General features: G+C 41.7%; 1 protein-coding gene across 1 annotated transcript in view; it reads right to left on the bottom strand.

Moving 5' to 3' along the window:
- The window catches only part of VWF (von Willebrand factor), a 219,839-nt gene that overhangs the window by 122,550 nt on the left and 70,605 nt on the right, over nt 1–26,684 (bottom strand). The window contains exons 18-21 of the mRNA XM_089669873.1: nt 20,251–20,411; nt 13,285–13,388; nt 2,708–2,846; nt 1,867–2,001 (exon numbers count right to left, since the gene is read on the bottom strand). Coding sequence (XP_089525999.1) covers nt 1,867–2,001; nt 2,708–2,846; nt 13,285–13,388; nt 20,251–20,411 — 539 coding nt within the window. The remainder of the gene's footprint in view (nt 1–1,866; nt 2,002–2,707; nt 2,847–13,284; nt 13,389–20,250; nt 20,412–26,684) is intronic.

Consider the following 26,684-nt stretch of genomic DNA (forward strand, 5'->3'; position numbering starts at 1 on the left):
TCCTGCCTCTGTATATTGCTACAAACTGTAGCTCTGTCGCTGCCCATCTGGGAGGCTGACTTGTATCCTGCATTCATTAATTTAGTAAACCTTAAGAAAGAAACATCTTGTGTTGACTGCTCCTTCCTCTATCCTGTATGGGGATGTCTCCTGTCCTTTGCAATGGAGTATGTGTGAGAGGATTCTGGGAAATGCTGAGTACTCCGATAGATCAAGAGAGTCATCTGAGGTACAGGCAAGAATAAGTTAAATTGCAGGATTCTGGAAGTCCATTGGTTTGACATGGTGTGAATGAAGAAGAGCTCCACCTCTAGGTGAAACTTTGAGCGAGAGGGAGCCTTATTCTTAGCATGTGCTTTGACTTGGCATTTGAGTAGAAAATTGATAATTTGGTGATTTGCAGATGATGCCATGTTGGAAACAGGCCTCAATGAAAGGCTAGCATATTACCTCAGAGGGATGGAACCATGGCTTTAGAGGTGTGCCAACCCATGGGCTCCATGTCATAACTGCTTTAGTTTTGGCAAATGTCTGACCAAAGGAACCCATGGGAGTTAAGGCTAGGAAGCACCAAACCATGACTGCAAGTTGTCAAAAGTTCCGAGATCCCAGCACTCATTTTCTGCCCTCCAACTATGGAAACATAGAGGGGATTGTGGAATGTCAGCCCTTTGTAACACCAAAACGTTATGCTCAGCCTCTTTATTTGAAGAAATGAAATCAGTAAGGCTGGGAAGAAAAGTGCTAGAAAATGCTGGATGTCTTTCATCAAGGAAATGAGGCTGGCACTATCTGCCTTGTTGCATCATAGTACCCCCCTTCCCGACACCTCAAAGGCAGGGTGATACCTTTAGAGGCAAGGGCGGGCTAGCATTTCACAGCAGGGCTGAGTCCAAGGCTAAAATGGGGAACTGAGAAAGAATACTGGGTGCCAGTCACTTTGGTCTTTTTAGAGTTTTATTGCAGTATAGTTAGGGGGGTTAAGAAAGTGAGGGTTAGGAGTCCCAGATACCATAGCAGATAACTTACAGACTCTCCTGCTTCAAATCAAAGACCAACTAAACAGTGTCAGAACATTTAAACCGATTCGGCAACACTGTAAGCATGTTTCCAAATTTCAGTGCGTCCTTCAAATGAGTCACAAGGCCCTTCTGAGAGAAGCCTTCATCCTGGCTCTCTCTAGCAAGGGGCCTCCCCTGGATCTTCTCCTTGGCACAGCTTCCTCTACACCAGGTAGGATAGCTTTAGGACCACTATAGCACATATAAGGTCGCAAACAGGCTATGGAGCCTAGCAGCAGAGCTCCATCCAGCAGCACCTCCCCAGGCCTCAGTCTGGGCAAAGAAAGTGAACACATGACCTATTTATACCCACCCCAGCATGCACCAGTGGTCTAAACCTCCTACTGGATTGGCTGAAGGAAATATAAGTATTCATAACTCTTGTTTATGAAATTTCATAAGGAAGAACATATGAAGAACTACACAATTAGTCTCGGCTGACTACCACCCAGCCAAAAACAAAATGTAGGCTAGTAGCCCCTGTTTAGGACAAGGGAGCTACAGCACATTGTGACAAGCTCACTGTGCAGTGAAATCATCGCATGAAATGTCAGTATAGAAGAACCTGTACAACTGTACAAGACTGAGCAGAAGGCTGGAATTCATCTTTAAGAAAGCTGTATACAATGTGACATAATGCCAGACTTACTGCAAAAACAGATTTTGGGTTTACATTCACTTTAAGAATGCAAGTTTATCCAAAGATAAGATCCTTTGAATTTGATGAACAGAAGGCAAAAGAGTATGACAACCCCAGATAATAATATGATATCTGCTTATTTATGTGTCTGTCTCTAATACATACCTGTTCATTTGCCAGCTCAATTTCACCATTTCTAAAGTAAATTGTAATTTTCTTGGAACATTTCTCTCCTGTGAAACCACAACCCACATTGCCAACAAGGATACGGAAGGATCCAGTTCCTCCATTGCAGTAATCCTGGAGGAAAACAGAATGTCAACTTTGGAGCATTTCCTGTGTGTTATGAGAGTGTTAGCCACATATAAAAATACACTTGTGAATTGTTTAATCTCTTTTGTTTGTATGGTAGACACATCATCATGGACATTTATGGGGAAAGCCCCATCATGTTGGTACTGCCAGTAATGCCCCTACGAATCTATTAACCGTGCATTGTATATGGGTATCAATACACAAAGCTTGATGGCCAGCATATTTTAATACTTCAACTTCAATTGTCAATTAAAAAAAAAAAAGAATCTGTTTTTCACCTAGAGGTTTCACTCTGCCATGACCTGGGATCTGACTTGTGGGACCCCAAGTCACATGACCTATGAAATCCTATGTTAGTCAATGAGAGCTGTTTTAATTAGCACTCCTGAAGGTTCCTGTACTATGTCAAGGCGACTTCTATCCAACTTGTGTCCATAGACTTTAATGAAATTTGCTTTCAAGTTGGATCCTCATCTATATTAATGTGATTTGGATCCGACATTACAGAAAGATTACCCAGGCAAAGTCGCATGGCATGAAAGTCTAGCATCAAATCGTATACACTCTGGCAAACACAAACCACCATGCAATAAACATTCATAAATAAACCAGGATGCTATTAACTTGATTTTGTTTGTTTTTTCACTCTTTTGCTCAACTTCAGACAATGCTATGTCAGATTAACACTTACCTGAACCATGACGTACTGACAGTCACCTGGGAAATTATACTTCATACCATCAAACGTCAAGTAATGGGATACTCCTATTGCAGAACATGTGCCATCACATACTTTGTTTGTGCACTGCCATTTCCTGTCTTGGCAGACACTGAAAGAAAAAATACATACAGAATATAAAAAAATTAAGAGGAAACAAACTTTTGGCTTGTTTTGACCTGTGCTAATACAGAGGTACTTGCTCCTAAACGTCCATGGCTTTGGGACCAAGGCTGTCCAATAATGGAGAACAAGTGCTCTTCACATTAAGTTCACTTATTGTATTCTTGTTCAATGTCTGTGATCCAGAAAGCATTGAAACCCAGAGCAAGATAGTTGCTGCCAAGAACAGAATCCAACATATTTCTCTCACTTTAGATTTTCTTTAAAGTCTAACTCTGAACTCTTTTTCCCTAGTGACACTGTACTACTTGTGGAGGGTGATGAAGCTTTTTTTTTTACATTGATTGCTTTACACCTATATAGGCTGTAAAAGCAATCATTTCTCTTTCTCTCGGGCTGCATTCTTGCAGCCATTGAGAAATACTGTGAGAGCTGTGATTGGTCACAGCTTGTCACATGGTACAAGGCTGCTGTGAATAGCCTTGTACCATATGATCTCTGTGATCATTCACAGATTTCACAAGTAGTAAGCAATGATGTCAGAAGTGACATCTTGCTTACTACTATTCATGTGATCACTGATTGGCCAATCAGTGATCACATGATCAAAACCTCACACAGGGGTCTCCTACAGCAATCGATGTTCCTCCGGACACAGCGGGCTTGCTCCCAGGAAGCGCGCACAGGCTAAAATGGTGGGCGCCGTTTATGAACGGCCACCCGCCCCTGCACTGCTCCCGTCCGGCCGTTTATATACATGGGCCAGATGGGAAGTGGTTAATGTACGTTAACACAGTGTAAAAGTGTAAATAGGACATCCCTATGCTGGTGTGACCTCAAAGTTCCTGGGAATGCACACACACTGGAGTTGATTTGCTAAAGGCAATTAGGCTGTTCACTTTGCAAGGAAAGTTTCCCAAGAGCTTAGTAAATGTGCTCAACACCAAGTCAAGTACAAGGAAAATTAAAAAAAACCCGCAGGTTTGCTTGCACATGATTGGATAATAGAAGTCAGCAGAGCATTGCCTCATTCACTAAGCTCTGGAGATAATTCCCTTGCAAAGTCAACAGTCTATTTGCCCTTAGTAAATTAATCTATGGCTGTTATGAGGCTCCCACCATACATGCTGGCTTTTATTTATTTTAGATATTTTACATTATTGAGGAGATGGAACACATGCAAGTGGGAACAGATGTCTGAAACTTCCAAAAGGGCAGGATCAAAAGTCGGGAATTATAACAGGAAGAAGTCATTATTGCACTTTCCAAAAACAATATAGGAAGCCAGGGGCTAACCCAGCCCTCCAGGTTCCACGTTTCAATAAAATATCACTTTTGGATGGGCTGACCCTTTAAAGATTAATTCCAGGCATAGTATTTTTTACAGCTTGGACCAATGTAACTATGTATATACCATGCCTGGTCAATGCCCCCCGAAGATGGAAATCACTTATATAGACACCACTACTCCAGTGATCTCCACTTGCTTTCAGGTCTCGTATTGTGCAGCTGTCTTTTTTCTTTTTTTTTCATGTTCAAACTAAGTTTATTAAGGGTTTACAAAGAATACACAGAAAGATAGAAGATTCTAGTAAAGACAATAAAAAAAGAGACTAAAGTAATAAAGTACAAGCTTAGATCAGGGGGGGGGGCGAAAAATAATAAAAAGGGGAATAGAATAATAACCAAGATAAACAGACAGAAAAAATAAATCGCTGTCTTGATGCACTGTGTATACAGGAGTTTGGCGACTTGACATGGGCACCCTTCAGGGAATACTTAGCATTTTCTGAATGAATGCAAAGCACTTTCTGATTGGATGAGATGGAGAGCATAAAATCACCGCCCCACCTTGTCCAATCAGAGAACACTTTGCATTCATTCAAAAATTGCATTCTCTGAATTGCATCTGCGTTGAACAACCAATCTCCTGTGCTCACAATGCATCGGGCCAGCCTTTCAGCACAGGACCCGGAAACACGTGGCGATCACTGGAGTAATGGAGTCTACTTTGGTGATTTCCAGCTTCCAGGTGCATCAGCCAGATATGGTAAATACATAGTTAACATTGGTCCAAGCATGAAATCCTTCTTTAAGCAAACATTACAGTAATTTCCCAGACTATGTGCCAATGAAACACATTTTTCTTTCCCTTTAAGAGCTGATTCACACATGTGCACTGCGGATTGAAGCTCAGGTTTCACAGCTAATTTATACAGTAGTTGTTCAGCAGTTCATGTCAGGTTTACATCAGGTTCAGGACAGGATTAGTTGTCAGGATTATCCTGTTCACACATATGTGGTTTAGAAACTGTTCCCATAGAAGTCAATAGCCTGTAATCTGCACCTGAACCAGACCGCACTGCTTGGAAATCATACAGGGACTCTTTTTCAAACCACACTGAACCCACATTGTCAGCGCACCGGACATATGTGAACAGGCACCATAGGAAGCAATGTTACTTCACATGTCATGTGGATTGGATGCGATTCAGACCGCATAAAATCTGCATATATGTGAACCAGCACTAAATCTAGCCTTTTTTGGTGAAGGGGGGGGGGGGGTTACAGTAATGAACACTTGAAAATATTATGTTCTCAATGACCTTTTATGCTATGTTTCCCTCTGTCGAATGTATGTAGAAAAAATACTATAGAAAACAACAGATGTTTAGTTACCTCTGTAGAAAACTATTTATTTAAAAATAAGCAGTTGCGCCCTAATAATGCTGCGAATTTATGAGATGCATTTAACAAAACGCATTATCGTACCCAAAAGGCCGGTCATGAAATACAATAGGGCTATAGTTGAGCAACAATGTTTTCTCTGCAATTTGGAGGTTATTTGTTCCTGATATGTTTCCAAATTAACAGCAGATTTAGGGTAAATGGGATATTATCGGAAGTGTGTTTACTGTTTATTATGGTGACTGGGGAGTCAGCTGTACACAAGTATTCATAAAAGCAAGGCGTTCTGTACTGAGGAAAATACCATGCAACAATAAATACAATTTGATCAATATGTCTTATAACCCTTTCCTGACTGGAGGTATTTTGTTCCTTTTGTCATCATATTGCCCTTTTTTCCCCATTTACTGTGACAGCTGTTGTTAGTAACAGCCTGGTTTGCAACGCATATGAATGTGTATGCGTGTATTATTATTATTATACAGGATTTATATAGCGCCAACAGTTTGCTCAGCGCTTTACAATATAATGGGAGACAATACAGCAACAATACAGTTCAATACAAGACGGATAGGAGGGCCCTGCTCCTTGGAGCTTACAATCTAGGAAGGAGGGGCTAGTGGTACAAAAAGTAGTAACTGTGGGGAATGGACTGGTTGGAAGAGTGGAAGATTCCATTATTAGCTGAGGGCAGGATAGGCTTCCCTGAAGAGATAGGTTTTCAGAGATCGCCTAAAAGTGAGCAGAGTAGGAGATAGTCTGATAAATTGGGGTAGAGAGTTCCAGAGGATGGGGGAAACTCTGGAGAAGTCCTGGAGACTAGCATGGGAGGAGGAGACAAGGGTCCTAGAGAGTAGGAGGTCTTGCAAGGAGCGGAGAGTATGGTTTGGGTGATATTTAGAGACAAGATCGGTGATGTAATTTGGGGCAGAGTTATAAATGGCTTTATACATTATTGTTAATGTTTTGAATTTTATCCATTGGGCAATGGGAAGCCAGTTGAGGGATTGGCAGAGAGGGGTGGCAGATACAGAACAGTTAGTAAGGTGGATGAGTCTGGCAGCAGCATTCATGATAGACTGAAGAGAGGATAGCCTGTGATTAGGTAGGCCAATGAGGCGGGAGTTACAATAGTCAAGGCGAGATATAACAAGGGAGTGAATAAGTTGCCTAGTGGTTTCCGAGGTTAGGAACGGGCGTATCTTGGAGATGTTGTGGAGGTGAAGTCTACAAGATTTGGACAGTGAGTGGATTTGGGGCTTAAAGGACAGATGGGAGTCTAGGATTACACCTAGTACCCTGGCATGAGGGGAGGGACTGATGATTGTGTTATTGATCTTGATGGAGAAGTCAGGGGAGGGGGCATGGGCTGGAGGGAATACTAAGAGCTCAGTTTTGGAAACATTGAGTTTGATGAAGTGGAGTGACATCCATGCTGATATGTCACTTAGTAGGTTAGTAATGCGAGAGGAGAATGAAGGGGTGAGGTGAGGGGTAGAAAGATAGATTTGTGTGTCATCAGCATCAAGATGGTACTTAAAGCCATGGGGGTCCAAGGACAAAACCTTGAGGGACCCCTACAGAAAGAGGGAGTGAAGAGGAGGAGGCAGCGTTATAGGCAACGCCGAAGGAGCACTGCGATAGGTAGGAGGAGAACCAGGAGAGAGCAGAGACTCTGAGGCCAAGAGAGTGGAGTTTTTTGAGAAGGAGGGGATGGTCAACCGTATCAAAAGCCGCAGAGAGGTCAAGTAGTAAGAGTATGGAGTAGTGGCCATTGGTTTTAGCAGTTAGTAGATCATTAGTGAGTTTTAGTAGGGCAGTTTCAGTTGAGTGGAGTGAGCAAAAGCCAGACTGTAAAGGGTCAAGAAGGTTGTTGTCAGTGAGGTGGGAGCTCAGGCGATTGTAGACTAAGCGTTCTAGGAGTTTAGAGGTAAATGGAGGCAGGGAGATGGGACTTAAGTTGTTCAGGTTGGTGGGGTCCAGGGAGGGCTTTTTAAGTATGGGAGGGATGTGCGCATGCTTTACAGGGGAGGGGAAGGCACTAGTAGAGAGGGAAAGATTGAAGATGTGAGTGAGGGAGCATAGGATGGAAGAAGAGGGTGACCTTAGTAGTTGTCCAGGGGGCAGGTAGTGAGATGGGCTTCTGAGAAAACCTTAGTGACCTGTTCGGTAGTAGCAAGGTCAAAAGAAGAAACTGTTGAGGGAGGTTTAGTATAAGGTATGCTAAGTGGGATGGATGTCTGTGCAGTGGCGATGCCCCTACGAATTGCGTCAATCTTGTTTTTGAAATGATTTGCAATCTCGTGAGCAGTGAGTGAGGTACTGGGTGACAAGGTGTTAATAAGAGTGACAAAGTAGGCTTATTTGGCAGCATGAAGGGAGGAATTGTATGTTAAGAAAGCAGATTTATATCAGGTGAATGCCTATTAAGATTTGGTTTTACGTCACAATCGCTCCAGGGCACGACTATGTCGTTTAAGATTTCTGGTGTCGTAAGTCTGCCACGGTTGTAATGGTCAGGGCCTGATGCTTTGTGTTGTTAGAGGAGCAAGTGAGTCTAATGAGGATGAAAGCAAACTGTTGTAGACAGCAATGGCCAGGTCAGGGCAGGACAGGGGAGAGATTCTGTCGTAGAGTTGGTCAGTTGCAGAGTGGGAAGGAGCAGGGTTCAAGTTGTGAAGGTTTCTGCGGGTAATTGTTTGCTGCTTGGAGGGATAGGTGTTTGAAGATGAGGACACTGTGAAGGTGATGAGATTGTGATCAGAGAGAGGAAAGGGGGTGTTTGTGAGGTTGTAGGGAGTGCAAAGACGGGAGAGAAAACAAGGTCTAATTTATTCCCATCAGAGTGAGTGGAAGACTGTATACATTGTGCTAATGCAAAAGATGAGGTTAGGTTGAAGAGTTGGGATATAGCCGGGTTGTTGACATTAATAGGGATGTTAAAATCTCCGAGAATGATAGTGGGTAGTTCAGAGGAGAGAAAGTAGGGTAGCCAGGCGGAGAAATCATCAAGAAAGCGGCACACCGGTCCAGGAGGCCGATAAATCACTGCAATCCTCAGAGAAATGGGAGAAAACAGCCGAATGCAGTGAGTCTCGAAAGAAGAGAAGGATAGAGAGGGAGGGTTAGGGAGGACTTAAAAGGTGCTGAGTGGGGATAGAGGCAAACCAACTCCACCTCTTTTCCGACCAGAAGAAGAATCCGCTGCTTGAAGCCAGGTTTCTGTAATTGCTAGTAGGTTAAGGGAGCGGGAGACAAAAAGGTCACGGACAGAGGTGAGCTTATTACAGACAGAGCGGGCATTCCATAGCGCACATGAAAAAGGGAGGGTGGTTTTTGGAAGCATGGGGACTGATATTAAATCGAGGGGATTGCGGCTATTCCCGGAAGAAAGAGGATGCCTGGTGTGGGGGTGAAATAGTGGAGGACCAGGGTTTGGGGAGATATCCCCAGAGGTTAGGAGAAGAAGGGTGAGAAAGTAACATGGGAGCGGGATGTGCACGAGTGTACATGCCGTCCAGTCCTGGCATTTGGGTCAGCAGGAGAGTAAAGTATCAGCAGGAGGTGATGGGAGCAGTAGTAGGGAGATGGTAGCAGTGAGGGTGAGATGTACAAGTTTTGGGGTGGAGCAGAGGGGTAAAGAAGTGAGATTTTGGGAACGCGGGATAGTAATATGAGAAGGAGGAGTGGAGGGGACATATTAAAAAGGTGCACGGAGTGGGACTCAGACTTGTAAGAGATGTTTCCCAGGGTGTTTGCTTGCAGCCTATCCAGCGTGCAGTAGAGTTTCTTGCTGTTGTTGTATCTTGCTGCTGCTTGAGTTATCCTGCTTTAGTTCAACTGCTGTGTTCAACTGCTTCTTAGCACTCATGCAAAAACAGCACCCCATCTGTGACTATGCCCCCCGATCTGTGATCGCCCCCCATGAGCTGATCTAAATTTATAGGGAGATGGTCAAATGAGCACTCTTCTCTGCCCCAATTAGGAACTGATAAGGATCACATGAATAGGGGGTGATGTTTCTCAAACACAGACCAGACACAGGCCACAGTCATAAAAAGAGTGCAACGAGAGGTGAGAACTAAGCAACATAGACAAAAATATATATACACTATTTGATCTGAAATTAACAGGAGTCCGTGCATTGTTGCAGTTTAGAGTGGAGAGAGCAGATAGCAGCATTTACCCAGAGATAGCAGGAGTCTATGCGTTGTTGCAGTTTAGAGTGGAGAGAGCAGATAGCAGCATTTACCCAGAGATAGCAGGAGTCTATGCGTTGTTGCAGTTTAGAGTGGAGAGAGCAGATAGCAGCATTTACCCAGAGATAGCAGGAGTCTATGCGTTGTTGCAGTTTAGAGTGGAGAGAGCAGATAGCAGCATTTACCTGTGAAAAGCAGGGAAGGCATGAATAGACTGCTGTGTTCAACTGCTTCTTAGCACTCCATCAAAAACAGCACTCACGCAAAAACAGCACCCCATCTGTGACTATGCCCCCCGTAATCTCCATAACCCAGTTCTGTGAGCACACTTCTGCTTCTACAGATGCGGTTGCAGTTCAGAGCAGGGGCGTATTTACCACAAGGCAAACAAGGCATTTGCCTAGGGTGGCATTTTTCAGGGGGGCAACACCATCCAGAAAGGATGGAAGAAGGGACACATGCAGCATGGGGACCAGGTGGGATCTGAGCGAGTCTGCGGGCTGCTTGATGGTGTATGCAGAGCCCGATTCTCATTCTCAGGGATGTTTGGAGCTGTGAAAGTGAGTGTCTTCTCTCTGTCACCGGGGTGGGGGTTGGCCAGTGTATGGAGGGCGGTGGTAGTGGAAGGCTCTCTCGGTTGGGGATGGGGGCTGGGATGTTGTTGATCAATGTCAGGTTTTCTTCGTGGTGGGGTGGGGTGTTGGTCGATGTCAGGCTCCCCCCCCCATTGCATAGGCCAATACAAAGCCTAAATAAAACAATGTTTCTGAGTACACATACACTTCCACATTGTGAAAGAGTAGATCTCTACCACGCAGTATGATCTACCTGAATGTAGGCCTGCGTTTTGTAGTGAGTTAGGGATTAAAGGGTAATTACAGTTCTTTTACAGTTTTACTGAGACATATACATTTGTGATTATGATGAGCTTAATATAAACTGTTTTATTAGTGAATGGTAATGCTAGCCATTGTATTTCTTTATTCATCTCATTTCTGCCTTCTCTGATCTCCCATCTGATTCCTGACTATGTCCGTTTACTGCCTTCCCCAGACCTCTTGCCGGGTTTATGGCTGATTGTTTCTGCCCCCTGTCCTGGCTTTCCAATTGGTCCCTGACTATTTGGGGTTTATTTACTAAAGCTGGAGAGTCCAAAATCAGACTCCCTTCTGCATAGAAACCAATCAGCTTCCAGGTTTCATTGCCAAAGCTTCATTGAGCAAGCTGAGGTTAGAAGCTGATTGGTTTCTATGCAGAAGGGAGTCTGATTTTGGACTCTCCAGCTTTAGTAAATAAACCCCTTTGTGTCTGCTGCCTGCTTTGATACCCTCACCTGGTTCCTAGCTATGTCTGTCTGCTGCAAGCTCTGACTTCCAGTCTGAGTCCTGACCACATATGTCTGTTGCCTGCCCTGTCCTCCCACATGGCTCCTAACTATGCCCATCTGCCCTTGCTTTCATTTTAGTTCCTGGCTTTGTTGGTCTGCTACCTGCCTTGACTTCCCTCCTGCTTTCTGACTATGTCTGTTTGCTGCCTGCCTTGACCTTCTACCTGGTTCTAAAAATACTGTTTCCTTGCAATTTTGGCATTCTGTTTGTGACAACCCAACCTAGGACAGGGGATTTTGAAGGGCACTGCAGGCCAGCCTCTTGCCTACTGACTATAGGCCCTGGTGTTTGAGGGGGCTCTATTCTTTGGGAGGTGTGTGCCTGGGGGACCTTTGGAGTAGTTCTACTTCAGATTCAAGTCCATATCTCCCCGAAACACACAGACCCTGAGAACCGAAGGACCCCAATACAGATCTGGGCCTCTGTGTTTTGTTAGGGTATAGAATCAACAGCGCAAACCAGCATTGACTGCATCAACCCTCATAGAGTCAGAGACTTAAAGCAGAAGATTATAATCGGCTCAGAACAACCTTATGCTGTGGTCTCCTGCTGTTATATGTGATCTGTTTATTGAGATGTTTACTGTTATAATGTGTACCTGTGTTTTCCTATTCTATCTAGGTGTGAAGTGTCTTTTTCCCATTGTGTAATTTCCCCATTGTTACCAATTTCCCTGGTATGAATTCCCATTGTTACCTATTGTTTCTGTCTGTTTGCTAATCCTCCTGGAGATTTCAACAGGATGTGATTAGTCTGGTGTCATCTTTACCTCCTTACCTAACCATTGTGGGATGCTAACCTCAATGTATAATATTTGTTTTTATTGCTCATGTAGTGACTGCCCCTATTTTTGAAGTGTATGAAAACCCGTATTTCTGTTCAATAATGTTATTCCTTTGGTTTTTACCTCAGCATCTAGCCTCTGTATGATGCTTGGGGTACAGGGCTGGTATTAGCTATTAGGCTGTTGGAAGGGTTTGGAGGGCAGGAGGCACTGTTTGGAGGAGGCACCTAGCCGGGGGGCCAGGCGGACAGTCAGACTGTTCCTTCTGTATCTTGCCAGTTATCTCTTCACAGTGCGGCAATCCTGAGGCATTCCAATTCTATTTGCAGAAAGGCACCAGACACTCCTTATAATAAGGTCACCTAAAGCAGCCTATAGATTATGCAATTTTCTTTCCTTCCACCATGGGTAGAAGGAAAGAAGATTGCTTGAATTCAGCATCAACACAGTCAGTGTTGATGGGGGAATTCCTCCCACAGAGCTATTTTGTTCTACTGGCAGGGAGCCTTCCCCACCAGTAGAACACAATGATCACTGCTGGCAACTATAGCCAGTAGTGATCGCATGACAAAAAAATCCAACAAGTGTTTTTACTGTCCCATAAACTTACACAAGCAAGACTTCTACTTTTCCTAAAGTTGGGTTTTTAAAGATGCAAGCTTTCAGGATAACTTAGGTCCCTTCTTCAGGCTTCAGGCTGTGTGTATTTTTAATTGGTTTAATATGTTAAGACTCTTCTAGGTAACTAACTGATGTAATTCTGTGTAAAGTGCTGTGCAGTGTGTCAATGCAATATACACTCAGCAGCTACTTTATTAGGTACACCTTGCTACCCGTGTGGTCTTCTGTTGCTGAAGCCCATCTGCTTCAAGGTTTGATGTGTTGTGCATTCAGAGATGGTATTCTGCATACCTTGGTTGTAACGAGTGGTTATTTCAGTTACTGTTGCCTTTCTATCATCTCGAACCAACCTGCCCATCCTCCTCTGACCTTTGACATCAGCAAGGCAATTTTGTCCACACAGCTGCAGCTCACTGGATATTTTCTCTTTTTTGGACCATTCTCTGTAAACTCTAGAGATGGTTGTGCGTGAGAATCTCAAGAGATCAGCAGTTTTTGAAATACTCAGACTAGCCCGTCTGGCACCAACAACCATGCCATGTTCAAAGTCACTTAAATCCCCTTTCTTCCAAATTCTGATGCTCGGTCTGAACTTCAGCAAGTCATCTTCACAACATCTAGATGCCTAAATGCATTGAGTTGCTGCCATGTGATTAGCAATTTGTGTTACCAAACATTTGAACAGGTGTACCTAATAAAGTGGCCAGTGGGTGTAAGTGAATAAAACAAAATAAATGATACACGAACCATGTGTTGCAGTCAATTTCCACTGACTCTCCAGGAGCGTATTCCTTTCCTGCGTGAGTACATGGACATCTGGATGGATAGATGCACCTGGAATTATGTCGGACCTGGAAATTCAACAAATAACAGGACTGTCACTCTACCTGTGTTCAGCAAGGACAAATAGAGACTTCTTTTTGACAGTCTAAACAAGTCCCCAGTCCAGTTACTGTGATCCACAGGCTTCATAAATTAAACCAAAAACTTTCTATACCTTCCCAAATCCTTTTTGTGGCTCACAAATTTTACCTCCCAGACATTGCAGCTTACAGTGGGAGGATTTCAGCAATAGAGGCAGTTCTGCCAGTCCAGAAAGCCATAGCGGGACTATGTGGTGCCAGATTCTGACTGTCAAGCCATCAATAGGGCACTATTCCTCCCATTGACACCATTAACGAGGCACTATACCTCCCACTGACACCACTGATGGGGCACAATTCCTCCCATTGATACCAAGAATGGAGCATTGTTCACTCCCACTGACAATGGGGCATTTTCTACTCCCACAGACCACAGTCTGGCCTCCCTAAAGCCTGAAGGACAGTCAACTGGCCCTCTGTTTATAAAATTTGGAGACCTCTGAGTATTGTATAACATCTTTCAGGAGATCTCCAAAACCAGAAATAGTTTAAGATGTGAAGGAACTTGAGTGTCATGCACCAGGCGCTAACCTCAACCCCACTGAACACCTTTGGGATGAATTTGAATGCCAATTGCAAGCCAGATGTTCTCATCTAACATCAGTATCGTGACCTCACAAATGAATGGGCACACATTCCAACAGACACACTCCAATACTTTTATGGATAGTCTTCCCAGAATAGTGGAGACTGTTATAGCCACAAAGCGGGTGGGGGCTTGAAACTCCCTATTAGCTTAAGCTGTTGCATAACACCAACACTTTTCTAGAGATCTCCAAACCAGCAATAGTTGGATATCCTCACCAAAGGTTAAAAGTCATACAAGTGCTCCCTTATACATTGTTACTGTAAAGAAAACACTGTGCAATATAAAACCGAACTTTGCAGAGTCCCTAATAAAATACTTTAAATCTAAGTTGTAATGAAGTATGTGTTTATGTAGCTGCCACGGCTGTCTGTGTACACAGCCATGGATTTCTGAGCCTTTTATGTCTCTCTCTCTCTCTCTCTCTCTCTCTCTCTCTCTCTCTCTCTCTCTCTCTCTCTCTCTCTCTCTCTCTCTCTCTCTCTCTCTCTCTCTCTCTCTCTCTCTCTCTCTCTCTCTCTCTCTCTCTCTCTCTCTCTCTCTCTCTCTCTCTCTCTCTCTCTCTCTCTCTCTCAAAATATTTTGAAGTTCAGGAAAGCATAGCTATCATTTCAGACAATACAATGATGGTTTCTGTTACATGGCTGCCACCTAGTGACAAAAAAGAAATTTATTCCTACCAAAAATATTTACGTTCCTAATAGTTCAGGTCTGTTTGAAAATCATTCTTAAACTTTTGGCTACATTTACCACTGCATTTGTTGCAGTGTGGTGTGCTTATATTTATCTCCTTGCATGATGCACTTTGCTGTAAATTCATTTTCTTAGCATTATTGTGTTACTAAACCCACATCCGTATAATCAGTCTGTATATGCAGTAAAGCATGCTTGATATACTCACTGTGGAACCTAAGGGGTTAAAAATCTGCATTGCGTAAAAATGCTGTTTGATCCTGACTTCCCTGATCATTCCCTTCTTCCAGTTCCCCCCTCTTATCTCCTGATAACACATATTGTGTGGAGACACTCTGCACATGCTCAGTTTGGTGTGTATTGCAAGAGAGGTTTTTTCTTGGGAGAATGCATATGATCAGCACAGGGCCAATCAGCGCTGTCCAGACAGAGGTAAGGGGTTCTGCATCCTCCTAGAGCAGACAGAAAACTCCTACAAGCTTTAACTAGTGCTCTGCTAAACACTGATGACATAAGTTTGCTCTAACTGCTGATGAGAAAAGGTATTTAGCAGTTTATATTTACTAAAATAATTGCATTTCCATGTTCTGTGTACTGTGGGAGACCAGATATAGTGAATGCAGGGTCCTGGATTTAGTAACACTTTAGATTGTGTTGAATAAATCATCTATCTTCCTTTATAAATCAAGGAATGCCAGTTGCCTATTAGGCAGAATAGAATGCATTATTATTTGACAGCTCAGAAAAAGTAACATTTAATTGGTCAAAAAAATTATAGATGGAATTTGACTGGCTTCTATGGGCACCCTCATACTTCATTATATATTAACTCAAATTGGTCCTCATCAGCCACCAATCAGTAATAGATCTGCTCCAAAAGTTTAAATCTGATTGGTTCCTGTAAGAAAATATCTCCCATTTTTAGTAAGAACGTGTTAGTAAACAAGGCCCAGACTTGCGACTCATTTATGAGTCCAATCAGGACCCTTGTATACTTTTTTAAATATGGACTGTAGAGAGGTTGATTGCTTGCTACGGGCAACTAGAGACTATGCCTATAACACACATCATACTTCAGCCCATAATATTTCACTACAAGAGAGAAAATCTTCCTTAACGTAGAGGCCCTTGGGACTGGCTGTGAACTCGGTCATTATACGTCTATAACAAGTCTGCTGACCTCGGCGTGCTTCGCATTACGCATCTGTAAAACGGGGGAACCGCACACAAAACCAGATGTGCTTTTGAGTTTAACCTCTATAAGACTATAAATCACTTGTCACTTGAACTGTAAGCGTTCTGGATTAATTCCATCTGTCAACTGGAAGGAAAAACTTTAATTATTGTAGATTCCCACTAATTCGCTTGACTAAGGCTGTTTGATATAAAATTCCAGGTTGGAAGAACTACAGGATAAATGGAGGCAGAGGGGGAGATTTACAAAGACAGCTAGAGGGAAATACAGTAGCAGCTTGAGATGAACTGAAGCAAATGTACTATCATTACACCCAATGTAATGTCAATAAACCCCCATCATATAAAAACTATCAATAAATGCTGTATTACATGCTGTTCATACTCATTCATTATGGGATTTGTTTTCTGTATTCTGCAAAAAAAAAACATTTGATCCTGCTGTTCTCTGTCTCCCCCTTCTGGTCATGTCCCCAATTCAGGTGGGGATTTTGCATAGCAGTGCTGTCAGCTAATGCACATGCTCAGTTTTCAGTGAGTTTCTATACTGAGCGTTTCCTCCCTGATCACATCTGAGCAGTCCATGTGACTATAGAATCACACATGTGGCCGTATACACAGTGGTAAATGACAGAACAATTCCTCTCTCCTTCTTCATGCCCACTAACCAGCAAACAAAAAGGGGCTTGAGATATTACATCTTGATTGATGGAGGCTTTACCTCCCTGTTATTCTAAGCCAAAGACTGAAGGGGCGTTGCACAGCCTGTGACTGGCAGAAATCCACCCACACCATGTTATTGCCAAAAACAATAAAAATATGATTTCAAATATCATTTATATATATAATTTAAAACAATTTATTGATATTAATTATTTATTTTTACTCTGTATCCCAAAGTCTGGGTTTTTGTTTATTCTGAGCATGTGTTATATCAAGTTTGATATTTAATCATTTCTGCATTGGGACTGACATAAATGTAAACAACTGACTGGTATCTTGTAATTTTCTTGTTTATTAAGTCCAGTTTAATCCTACTGTATATCAAAATTCATGATTTTCTGTATGCTGTTGTGGTTACATTTATGTTACTTTGGATTATATTTGTTGCCGCTACTATTTGATACCAATAAAATCATTTATGGAAAAAAAAAAACATTTATTGATATGAATTTTTTTTTTACTCTGTGATTCCAAAGGCTTATTTTTTTATTTTGCACTTGTGATCAGCAGCAGACGACTAGAAGCTCCTTCTGCTTATGTTTCCCTGCAGACAGGCTGGGAGAGAGCTGGGTCACGTGACAGCTGTATAGCAATTAGGAAAAGGTACTTTATTTTTTTTTTTTTTTTATTAAAATAATTACAGTGCCATCAACCACATACAGAAAGAGAAGGGACAATGTACATTAAGCAGTGTGTGTTTAGTATCACTTTAATGAATTACTCAGCTAGCAAACTGTCTGTGTGCCCATTACGGAGATTACCACATTTTCTCTGCCCTGGTGACTTTTGGGGGCATTGCCTAGATCTTCTTCTTTGTTTCCCTCTCTGGGGTCAATTCTCTACACTATATAGCCAAATGTATGAGGACGCCTTCCAAATATTGAGTTCAGGTGTTTCCAATGAAGGGTACTGGTAAAACTAGAGCAGGGGTGGACTGACAACTCATGGGGTCCCTGAGCAATAGGGGATCATGGGGCCCCTGTGTCCTTGCCCAAACTCAAAAAAGCCTATGAAAAAGGTACCAGGGGAATTTCATGGGGCCCCCTACTGACTCCGGACCCTCGGGCAGTGCCCAAGTTTACAAATGGTCAGTCCGCCCCTGTACTAGAGCATACAAAGATATTTTAAAACATTGAGCTTTCCAGCTTTGTGCCAACAGTTTGGGGAAGGACCTTTTCTGTTCCAGAATCACTGTGACCCTGTACATAAAGCCAGATTCTTAAAAAAAAGTTTAGAGGAGGAACTTGAGCAGCTTGATCAGAGCTCTGACCTCAACCCTACTGAACACCTTTGGGATGAAATGGAATTTTGATTGCAAGCCAAGTCTTCAAATCAAACATCACTACCTGACCTCACAAATGAGTGGGCACACATTTCCACAGACATACTCCGAATTCTCTGATAAGCCTTCCCAGGAGATTGGAGGCTGTTATAGTCATAGAGGGGCAGAGGGATGTAACTCCATATTATTGTTCAAGGTTTTGGAATGGCATGTTCAACAAGCTTAAATAGGCGTGATGGTCAGGAGTTCACAAACTGTTGGCCATATAGTTTATGGCGCTTTGGAGAATTCAAAAGGGAATCTGACACTCTCACTGACCAATGGTGGAAGACTTGTGATGCTTTTTAAATGTCCCTACATGCAGTTCTGTACTTAGAGATTATTTTACTCTAATATGGCTATTTTTTATATAGGTTCTGCTGTTGGGTCATGTGATTATGTTTGTAAAAACTACTGCTGGAATGTCCTGTTGGAGGCAACAAACAGTATGTTTTATGTGGAAAACAAGTTTTTACATGTACAGACACCAAACAATAAAACGGAGTTATCATTGTGTTTCCTGAAGTACAGAGAGTCTTCTGACTCCTCTCAACATTCTCTACAACCCCATGACAGCTCTTGCTGAAATGTCAGTTTTAAAACTGAAGTACAGTTAAAGTGTCATTAAACCCACATCATTAAAAATTATCCATAAATGCTGTATTACATGTTGTTCATGCTAACTCAGTCACTATGGGATCGGTTTTCTCTATTCTGCAAAAAAACTGGTTGATCCTGCTGTTCTCTGACCCCCCCCCCCCCCCGTCCATGTCCCCATTTCATTTGGGGATTTTGCAGAGCATTGTTGGCAGCTAGTGCATATGCTTGGTTGTTAGTATTATTTCTACCCTGAGCCTTTCCTCCCTATCACATCTGAGCAGCCCTTGTGACTATAGAGTCAAACATGTCTGCGTATACACTGTGGTAAATGGCAGCCCACTCCCTCCCTACTCCTTCATGCTCACTAACCATATAAACACAATAGGGTGGGATAATACGCCTTGATTGATGGAGGCTTCACCTCCCTGTTATTCTAAGATACAGGCTGGAGTCTGGTGTTGGCTGGAGAAATCTGCCAACACCATGTTGTTGCCAAAAATAATAAAGATTTGGTTTCAAATATATATTTGTATGACAATTTAAAACCGTTTATTGCTCTTATATGTCCTGGGGTTATATCAAGATTGATATTTACATTTATGTCAGTCCCATGCAGAAATGTTTAAACAACTCACTGGTATCTTGTAATTTTCTTGTTTATTAAGTCCAGTTTGATCCTATTGTATATCAAAATTCATGATTTTCTTTATGTTGTTGTGGTTACATTTATGTGACTTTGGCTTATATTTGTTGCTGCTACTATTTGATATTAATAAAATTAGTTATGGAAAAAAAACGTTTATTGATATGAATTATTTTTTTACTCTGTGATTCCAAAGGCAACATGTTTTTATTTTGCACTTGTGACCAGCAGCAGAAGCTCCTCCTGCCACTGTTTCCCTACAGACAGGCTGGGAAAGAGCTGGGTCATGTGACAACTGTATACTGATTAGGAAAAAAAGGTACTTAATTTTTTTAGTAAAATAATTACAGTGACATCAGCCACATACAGAAAGCGAAGGGATCATGTAAATTAAAAATGTTTTCCTCTACAGCTTTAGTTACATTACTAATCTGTAATGAAGTCCTGTGGTGTGCAGCTTGCTGAATTCTGTAGAAATCTTCAGTGCAGGGCTGCTCTGTCCTCTTCCTACTGCTGATATTCTGGCACTATGGGGGTTAACAGTCTCTGTGGCTCAGCTGCACTAAAGAAGATCCAACTGAGACATGCCCCCTTTGTCTTCTTCTCCATTGAGAAAGGTTCTTTCATTGATTACACTGCTTCTGATATGATGTGTGGATGGGGGAGTGTAATCGGTGAAAGAACCTTTCTCAATGAAGGAGGGGGCAGGAGGGGCATGTTCCAGTCAGATCATCTTTAGTGCAGCTGAACCCCCGGAGACTGGTAACCCCCACAGCGCCACAATTCCAGCAGCAGGAAGAGGACAGGGCAGCCTTTCTGTTAAGATTTCTACTGAATCCAGCAGCCTGCACATTATGGGACATACTTCATTACAGATAACTACAGTTGTAAAGAAAAAATGTTTTTTGTCTGAACTTTAGCTTTAATGCTCTTTGTTTCTCTTTTACACTGCTTTAGTGGGTAGTAGCCATTTTGTTAAGTGAAATTCTACTAATATGTAAAGGACAAGAACATTTCAGGCAGTTCTTACCATTCCTTCAGGGCACAGGCAGCCAGAAATACAGTAGGGGGTCAAGCATTCAAACTCATAGTTCTGGCATGTTTTGGTGCATTCGGTTCCTTTTATGGTTGGATCATCTGGTGAGCATACCACTTTCCTCATTGGTGGTCGACACACCAAACTTCTTTTTACTGTCATTTACAAAGGAAATTAAAATAGTTACATTGGCCATTATTAGATATGAAATAAACAATTTAGTCTTTCCAAAATGTTATAGAAATAAGCCTCGAACTTCACCATGAAGACTATTTAAGCAAAAGTTGTTTGAAAACAATTAAATGGCTTTGTTTCATAAAACAAAGCCATGTAATCACCATGTCAGTGCTAACATGACAGCCAGGCAATTAACATTTTCAAAAGGAGGTCAACAATAACAGTGTAAACCCCTGGTGCCCAACCTGTGGCTCAAGGGCTGCATGTGGCCCATTGGTATATGATGTGTGGGCCTTGGACTTTAGCAATTTGTAGTGGGAGCATCGATTAGGATAATAGCCTTGATCTCTACTACCCTCATGTAACATGTTCCCAATTTCATATTGTCTTCTGCAGCATACAGTATCTCCAGCCAAAAATGTAGCATGTCCACACTCTCTGACTTCCATTTCCTCTATTAGGTCTGCAGTTTCTGACAGTTCTCTCAAGCATTACATATATTGAACATTTGCAACCCTTTGGTGATGTCAGGGGCTGCAACTGAGGCACCCTTTAGCTCATAAATTGATAACCATTGGTCTAACCCACATGGAAGAAAAATCTATTTGAAATATAGTTTAAAAATATTCTTCCCAAATATATTGCCATATATTCGAAATACTACAATTTTGGCCATGTTCAATATATTTTAAAATATATTTATATATATATATATATATATATATATATATATATATACAGGTGAAACTCGAAAAATTTGAATATCATGCAAAAGTTCATTTATTTCAGTAATGCAACTTAAAAGGTGAAACTAATATATGAGATAGACTCATTACATGCAAAGCAAGATAGTTCAAGCCGTGATTTGTCATAATTGTAATGATTATGGCTTACAGCTCATGAAAACCCCAAATCCACAATCTCAGAAAATTAGAATATTACATGCAATCAATAAAACAAGGATTGTACACAGAACAATATCGGACCTCTGAAAAGTATAAGCATGCATATGTACTCAGTACTTGGTTTGGGCCCCTTTTGCAGCAATTACTGCTTCAATGCAGCATGGCATGGAAGCTATCAGCCTGTGTCACTGCTAAGGTGTTATGGAAGACCAGGATGCTTCAATAGCAGCCTTCAGCTCTTCTGCATTGTTCGGTCTCATGTCTCTCATCTTTCTCTTGGCAATGCCCCATAGATTCTCTATGGGGTTCAGGTCAGGCGAGTTTGCTGGCCAATCAAGCACAGTAATCCCACGGTCATTGAACCAGGTTTTGGTGCTTTTGGCAGTGTGGGCAGGTGCCAAGTCCTGCTGGAAAATGAAGTCAGCATCCCCATAAAGCTTGTCTGTGGAAGGAAGCATGAAGTGCTCCAAAATCCCCTGGTAGACGGCTGCGTTGACCCTGGACTTAATGAAGCACAGTGGACCAACACCAGCAGATGACATGGCTCCCGAAATCAACACAGACTGTGGAAACTTCACACTGGACTTCAAGCATCTTGCAGTGTGTGCCTCTCCATTCTTCCTCCATACTCTGGGTCCTTGGTTTCCAAATAAGATGCAAACGTTGCTCTCATCAGAAAAGAGGACTTTGGACCACTGAGCAACAGACCAGGCCTGTTTTTATTTAGCCCAGGTAAGACGCTTCTGACGTTGTTTGTTGTTCAGGAGCGGCTTGACAAGAGGAATATGACATTTGAAGCCCATGTCCAGGATCCGACTGTGTGTGGTGGCTCTTGATGCACTGACTCCAGCCTCAGTCCACTCCTTGTGAAAGTCCACAACACTTTTGAATGGCCTTTTCCTGACAATCCTCTCCAGGCTGCGGTCATCCCTGCTGCTTGTGCACCTTTTTCTTCCACACTTTTCCCTTCCACATAACTTTCTATTAATGTGCTTTGATACAGCACTTTGGGAACATCCAACTTCTTTTGCAATTACCTTTTGAGGCTTTCCCTCCTTATGGAGGGTGTGAATGATGGTTTTCTGCACAACTGTCAGGTCAGCAGTCTTTCCTATGATTGTAAATCCTACTGAACCAGACTGAGAGACCATTTAAAGGCTCAGGAACCCTTTGCAGGTGTTATGGCTTAATTAGCTGATTAGAGTGGGACACTTTGAGCCTAGAATATTGCACCTTTTCACAATATTCTAATTTTCTGAGATTGTGGATTTGGGGTTTTCATGAGCTGTAAGCCATAATCATCACAATTATGACAAATCACGGCTTGAACTATCTTGCTTTGCATGTAATGAGTCTATCTCATATATTAGTTTCACCTTTTAAGTTGCAGTACTGAAATAAATGAACTTTTGCACAATATTCTCATTTTTTGAGTTTCACCTGTGTGTGTATATATATATATATATATATATATATATATATATATATATATATATATATATACTGCATGTTGATATGTGTTTTTATTACAAAATATCTGAAAAATATTTTTAAAAATACATTTCAAATATACTGTATGTCTTTAAAAATACAAATCAACATTTCTGGAATGCATTTACAAATATCTGTAAAAATATGTTAAAATTACTTTTTTATATGTAAAAAAAATCTGAAGAATATATTTTTAAAATATATTCTTCAGATTTCTTTCACATATAAAAAAGTCATTTTAAAATATATTTTTACATATATTTGTAAATGCATTCCAAAAATGTAGATTTGTATTCTTAAAGACATACAGTATATTTGAAATGTATTTTTAAAATATTTTTCATATATTTTGCAATAAAAACGCATGTGAACATGCAATATATATATATATATATATATATATATATATAATTTTTTTTTTTTTTTAATATATTGAATATTGTGAATATTGTCAAAATTGTAGTATTTCAAATATATGACAATATTTTTTAGAAGAATATTTTTAAACTATATTTCAATTCAAATATATTTTTCATCCATATGGGAAACCACGCCTGGTTTCTTCTGAAGCTGATCTCCAGGCAGATAAAAAAAAAGACAAAATAATGCAGCTCTGTATTCACTAGTGCATCATTATTATGTGTAATTTTTAAAATGAAGTAGTGTTTGTACCTGTGTTTACCTTGCAGTCAGTGTAAAGCAAAGTCCAGCCTGGGAGAGGCAGAAGAAGTAAAAAGAGCTGCAGTGCTCATGTGCTATCAAGAGGCATGCTGACAGAAGAAGAGAGCAGAGTGACAGAGAGATGCCCTCATCAATGTGCTGTACAGTCACAGGCTGGAGAAGAAACAAGACCTGTAAGTGCTCCTAAAATGAAGAAGAGAAAATCAGGTCTCCTGCTCTGCTAGACGGCACTGTGCTGTGTGGCAGAGCTGTGTAAGGTCCCTTTCAGATGGGGCGGACCTGTCAGCGGATCTCTCTGCTGATCCCTGCTGAGCAGGTGGATGACATGCCTGTGTCCGCTCCACTGCTGCAGAGCAGACAAAGACACAGCCCGCTGTTTTCTATGGGGTGGTCAGATGGAAACGGACCGCCTGTCTGTTTCCACCCGACTGTCATCTGATCTGATCCGCTGGATGGATAGGGAATGGATCCCCATCCACCTGTTTTTACTGTGCAGGATCGGATCGGATGCTGGCAGGTGTCAGCAAATACATGTCCGCTGACACCCTCTGCTCCACAGAGAGGTATGGATGGTCCGATTGGGGCCACGTGAAAAACTGACAGGCAGATCCAGTCGTACCGTCAGTGTGAAAGGGGCCTAAATCTCAGGACTGTTAGAGAGAAATACAATAGATATTTGTCTTCTATGTAACAGTTTGCCTGGAGTTCAGCTTTAAAATGAGAGCTTTCCTTTCTAGCGAGAGGTTCCCATCAACCTTGATATATATATACAGTAATACTCCAGCAGTGCTTCATTATTCAGACCACACACTTGTTAACCTTCAACATGAAACATGTGATATAATCCGTTGTTTTATTTCCGCGTTCTTGGATAGAAATAAAGCCTTTCTACCACAGGGACTGTGTGTCATGCGGATGTTCTGTCAGTCAGCACACACGGTAATAAAAAGAAGCTATATAATTCTAGAACATTATGAACTGGTGAACGCAGCCATACGCCCTGGATGTTCTGCTCTTTAGCGGCGTACCATGACAATTCAGGAACAATTCCTAGTGCGCTTGTTAAACTTATGAAATCATTATAGTCAGGGATGGATTTCAATTCAGGGTCCCCTTTGGCCATTTTTACAGTCACTGACCTAGCCATCTTGTATAGCCATAAATCTATGTGTCCTCATATTTTTATGCCTCATATAACATGAACGAAATGTCAAGATATTATTATTGTCTTGTTATTTCATGCTTACATGAAGGAGAAACCTAATAAGGCAAGGAATGGTTTGGATCCCCCAATTCCAGGATGACGGCAACTAAATGGTAATAGAAGATTTCCAGATGACCATATGGATTTATGAACAGAAATTAATGAAGACTAGTCATGAAAGAGGAGGCTGCCATTGCAGATCTTTTGAACATGCTGGTCGATTTGGCAGCAACAGCCTTTCTCTTGTTTCAGTAGTTTCAAGGTTGTTGCCTCAAAATGAGAATGCAAAAAAGTCCAAGTCATAGGTCAGATAAGTAGCATTTTCAGATAGTGAGGTCAGACTGGAGGTCTTCCTCAGTACAGGTCTCTTTTAATTTAGGCTTTTTCCCTCGGTTTTCACCTGGTAATCCGGCCAATAACACACCTCCTGTATTAGAGTGGTTGAAGGAGCAACAGAGACACCTTTGCACAGCAGCATTGTCATTCTGGTAGAGGGGGGTTTAGATGTACTAGATTTAGATACAATAACAAATTGAAGCCTAACTCCAGCTTATACACTTTAAGCAATTACAACAACAGTTTTGTTCCTTTTGGCAAAAAGGTTTTGCATAAATTAAAAAAAGGCTAATCATTGAAAGCACCCTGTCAGTGTTAAATGGTTTGTCTCAACCCTCTAACTGCTACATCTGCAGGACAACTTGAGCTGTTAAATTGTTAATAAGCCCACAACTGTAAAATCAATCTGTATATGCAGTAAAGCATGCTTGTTATACTCACTGTGGAACCTAAGGAGTTAATCCTCCATATTGTGTAAAAAGGATGTTTGATCCTGTCTTCTCTGATCCTCCCCTTCTACTACTGTCCCCAATCCATCTGCTGATAGAACAGAGCCTTGGGGGCAAGCTGCAAATGCTCAGTTTGGTGTGTATTGGGGTTTTTTGGGAGAGTGCATGTGATCAGCACAGGGCCAATCAGCACTGTCCAGACAGAGGGTCAGGTGTTATGCAGCCTCATAGGACAGTCAGAGGAGAATGAAAACTCCTCCTACAAGCTTTAACCAGCGCTCTGCTGGACAATGATAGAAGTCAAAAGACTGCTCTAACTGCTGATGAGAAAAGGTATTTAACAGTTTATATTTACAAAAATAATTGCATTTCCGTGTTCTGTGTATCGTGGGAGACCAGATATAGTGAATGCAGGGTCCTGGGTTTAATATCACTTTAACCATTTGCCGCCCGCCCTATGGCCGAATGGCGGCTGGCAAATGTCATCAGCGTTCCGGGTGGACGCCATATGGCATCCTCCCGCACATGCACAGATTGCGCTACTGCAGAGCCGCACAGCGGCGCAATCTGTCACCGGCTGTGTACCTCGGATCTGAGTATCGGCCCCCGTTGCCGGTACCATGTGACCTGCTGTGACCAATCACAGCAGGTCACATGACAGTTGTATACAATGGATGGCTTCATTCATGCCATCCATTGTATACTAGTGTCTAGCTGTGAATGGTCACAGCTAATCACATGCACATGTCATGTGATTAGCTGTGGCCAAATCACATGCACATGTCATGTGATTAGCTGTGGTCAAATCACAGCTAAGCATAAAAAAAAAAAAAGCCTGAATGAATCGATGTTATTCAGGTAAATGCTTGCTTATAGCAAAGTAATTCTTTGCTATAAGCAAATTGTGTAAAAAAAAAAAAAAAAAATACTGATCACTTCCCCAAAGTAGTACAATGTTAATATGGTAACATTGTACTACTTTGGTCATAGTGAAATATGAAAAAAAAATCTTAAAAAAAAGAAAAAAATGTAATAAAAAATAATAAAAAAATTAAAAATATATATATATTTTTTTTTATTCATACTGTCGCCAGTCAGTGTCCCTGATCACCACCATGCCAGTTATATGATGATGCTGTGCTGCACTGGTGGCAGTATGTAAATTTTCCAAAAAATTATGACAAA

The sequence above is a fragment of the Staurois parvus genome, unplaced genomic scaffold (assembly GCF_062004578.1).
Source record: "Staurois parvus isolate SC_StPar_1 unplaced genomic scaffold, SC_StPar_1.0 ptg000010l, whole genome shotgun sequence".
Taxonomy (NCBI): Eukaryota; Metazoa; Chordata; class Amphibia; order Anura; family Ranidae; genus Staurois; species Staurois parvus.